Source organism: Cibotium barometz, chromosome 15, assembly GCF_041138505.1.
Source record: "Cibotium barometz isolate CiBa-2024 chromosome 15, ASM4113850v1, whole genome shotgun sequence".
Lineage (NCBI taxonomy): Eukaryota > Viridiplantae > Streptophyta > Polypodiopsida > Cyatheales > Cibotiaceae > Cibotium > Cibotium barometz.
In genome coordinates this window covers 37,040,616-37,044,310 of record NC_141060.1, presented here as the reverse complement: position 1 = coordinate 37,044,310, position 3,695 = coordinate 37,040,616, and the positions used below count along the sequence as shown (strand labels likewise).

Here is a 3,695-nt window from a genome sequence, read left to right as displayed (position 1 = left end):
TTTCTTTCTATGAAGCTTGTTCCTCACTCTGTTTTTAAATCACAAGCTTCATGCGAGGAAATCGAGCAATTAAAATATTAATACTTTAGATAGATAGAGTAAGTTACAAATGAAAACTAAGGAGAAGACCCATTATTCCAATTAGCTTTTTCTTATATTTGGCTAAAGCACACATGTTATGTGTGCTCAAGTGTCAAAACACACACATATACCCACAAATAGGCACAAGCAAGCACACTTGCGCTCTCTCTCTCTCTCAAGTAAGCACACTTGGTCTCTCCCTCTCTCTCTCTCTCATATGATATATACACAGGCTGTTAGACGCACACATGCTTTCTCTCTCTCTCTCTCTCTCTCTCTCTCTCTCAAGCACACTTGGTCTCTCTCTCTCTCTCTCTCTCTCAATCCAAGTATCCACACATTGGCTGCTAGGCGCACACATGCTCTCTCTCTCTCTCAATTTACTTGGATACTAAAATCAGCACAACACTAAGACATATGATGCAACTTAAACTTTAATGTGTTGAAAAAGCAACATCTGCAAATTGGCGCACGGCTGCACGTCCAGACAACGTTTGCTTTTCATCAACACACAACAGAAGCGCCCTTTGTCCGTTTGCCCAAAAAGAGGGCGGAAAACTGTCTGCAAAGCGTTCCAACTTTCAATCACCTTCTCCTTCTTGACTGTGCACTACCCATTTACTTGGAACACTCTCTCTCTCTCTCTCACACACACACACACACACGTTCAACGTGATTTGGGTTTAGGGTTACACTTTTTAGATTTTTCTGAATTTGGGCTCCTTCTTGCCTCAATCAGCCATGGTGCAGGCCAATAGAGTCATGGTATGAAGTGATTTGCATCACTGTGATGGTTTTCTAGCTGTGTTGCTTTGCAACTAGTGGCCTTGGCCTTGCTTCTGCTAGTGGGTTATTGGGTTTTTGCAGACATTACCCAACATGAGGCGGGAGAGAAGGGTGGTAAGGTTGCAATGCAGTGTTCAGAACTATGCATGGGGCCGCATAGGCCAGCAGAGTGCAGTCGGCAGGCTCTATGCCCTCCAATCCAAGGCCCCCCTTGAGCAAGACAAGCCTTATGCAGAGCTCTGGATGGGCACCCATGACTCAGGTCCCTCCTTTGTGGTCCTAGATCATGCCCATGATGGTGTTGATGATGCTAATCATGGTGTCAACGATGTTGTTGATGATGCCATTCATAATGTAAATTATTCTTTTCAAGAGGTTAAGGATGCTAATCATGGTGTCGATGATGTTGATGATGCCAATCTTACTGTTGATGACGCCAATCATAAGGTTAATGGTGATGTTGGTGATGCCAACCATGAGGTTAATGGTGATGTTGATGATGCTAATCATGGTGATGATGGAGGCAAAACAGAATCTATGATGCTTCTCAAAGACTGGCTTTCAAGAAACCCAAAATTGTTGGGTGAAAAGGTCCTACAGCGATGGGGCGCCAGTCTGCCATTCCTCTTCAAGGTAAGAGAATTTCGCACAATTCATTTCTTTGAATCATAGCTTTTAGTGGGAACAGGAAGATAAATCTATGCTTTTATGATCTCAGTTTATATTGGGCCATCCCTAGCCATACCTTAGAAGGTAACAACCTGCATGCTCTCTGTAACTATTTCATTGTTTTGAATGGACAATCCCTTCAGTTCTCAGTGGGCAATTCTTTTGTTTTTAGGTTCTCTCGGTTGGGAAGGCTTTGTCGATCCAAGCCCATCCAGACAAGCTCCTAGCAAAGCAGTTGCATCAAGTTCAACCCAACCTTTACAAGGATGCCAATCACAAACCAGAGATGGCTTTTGCTATCACAAACTTTGAGGCATTATGTGGCTTTGTAAGCCCTCAAGTATGTATCCAGAGCTTTCTGCCTGATTATTTGATGTCGATTACGATATAATTGAGTACATAGCTTATGTGAGAACACTCTAGCTCTATCCTTGAATGAATAACTTATGTGAGAACACCCTAGCTCTATCCTTGAAATGCATGGCTTATGTGAGAACACTCCTTTTCTTCTGCACACACAGGAACTCCAGCATACAATAGAGACGGTACCGGAGCTACAGCATGTACTCGGAGAGTCCTTATCAGGCACTTTGATGAATCTCCCTATCATTGAGTCGAGTGCGGAACTGGCCAAATCGACATTGAAGGCAGCCTTTACCACCATCATGACTGCAAGTAAAGATGTGATCGCACATGCACTTACTCAACTCCTCTCAAGGCTTGAAAAAGGAGGACAGGTTAGGATCTAATTGCACTTATTTTAGTCCCTTTGAAAGTATCCCTTGATACGAGGCATGGAGCTTTTCTGAGATTTTTCATTGAAAACAATGGCCAGGAACGCTCTTTGACTTCAAAAGAACTGCTTGTCATGAGACTCGCCAAGCAATATCCGGGTGATGTGGGAGTTTTATCTGCGTTTTTCTTCAATTATATCCATCTGGATCCAGGACAGGCACTCTATCTTGATGCCAATGAGCCTCATGCTTATCTCTCCGGGGAGTGCCTTGAATGCATGGCCACATCTGATAATGTGGTCAGAGCCGGGCTCACACCCAAATATATCGACACAAATACACTATGTGCCATGCTAACATACAAGCAGGTAACCCTTGCATCAACAAGCAAGCATACCTCATCACTGCTTCCTCTATTTTGATACTCTTTGCCATGTTAACATATATGAGGGGCTTTACAGACATAGCCTGGAGATCTTACTGCCCGTCCCTCATGGGCAGGGGATCTCCCTGGTCCAGACCTTTGACCTATTCTTAGAAAGCACCAATGCACCCGCACATTATAACCTCTCTTTGTGTGCAGGAACAGCCAGAGATTCTTTCAGGAGTTCGCATGGATAAGTACACCAAGCGCTACCTACCACCATTCGATGAATTTGAAATGGATAGTTGCATTGTACCAATTGGGCACACTGCAGAATTTCTGGCCATTCCCGGGCCATCTATTGTGATAGTTCTTCAAGGCACTGGTTACATGTCAGAACTCCATCAAAAAAGTCAATGTAACACTGCATTACAAAGTGGAGACGTCTTGTTTGTACCAGCCGGAACTCATTTTGAGTTGACTGCAAATCCAAAGGCAAACACAGATCTCCAATTTTACAGAGCTGGAGTAAACTCAAGAGTGCTCTTAGGGCATGTCAATGGGGCTGTAAACAATCAATACCTTGGGGCATGCAATGGCACTTTATAAAGAATATTATTACCAAGGAAAAATACTTTCTATAAATAAAATGCAGCTTCCCCATATATGGTGAGACAACTTCATACATTATCAGTTACCTTATTCTGCTCTCCTCTCTACTTACTGGTGTGAAATTCAGATGTTGCCTTCTCAGTCAAGCATTGATGTACCTACTTTCGCAAATGAGAAATTGTATAGCTACAAATGGGCATTGTTTGAATCAGACAAGAGGGGGTATTCTAGTGGAGATTTAACATAGATTAAATGACCGGTACCACACCCCACAAGTTTTTTTCCAGTATTCAATGGTTGCAATCCCCAAGTTCATTTAAATGCGTGTATAACAGAAGTGTGCACTGTGTCAAAAGAAATCATGAGGAGCGTGCACTGTGTCCAAAGAAATCTCTCTCAAGCATGAGAGGTATTCACACACAACATCATGTTGATATGTAGCTTGTCTC

General features: G+C 43.0%; 1 protein-coding gene across 2 annotated transcripts; it reads left to right on the top strand.

Annotated features, from left to right (window-relative positions):
* Positions 1-545: 545 nt before the first annotated feature.
* On the top strand, positions 546-3,319 carry LOC147631256 (mannose-6-phosphate isomerase 1-like). 2 transcript variants are annotated; one of them, XM_086809070.1, is made up of 5 exons: positions 546-1,500; positions 1,709-1,876; positions 2,058-2,273; positions 2,372-2,638; positions 2,860-3,319. In XM_086809070.1, the coding sequence occupies exons 1-5, from the start codon at positions 961-963 to the stop codon at positions 3,241-3,243; spliced, it is 1,575 nt and encodes a 524-aa protein (XP_086665196.1). In that variant the 5' UTR covers positions 546-960; the 3' UTR covers positions 3,244-3,319. The 2 variants fall into 2 exon arrangements, with proteins under 2 accessions (XP_086665196.1, XP_086665195.1); XM_086809069.1 differs by having other exon boundaries at positions 2,854-3,319.
* Positions 3,320-3,695: the final 376 nt, after the last annotated feature.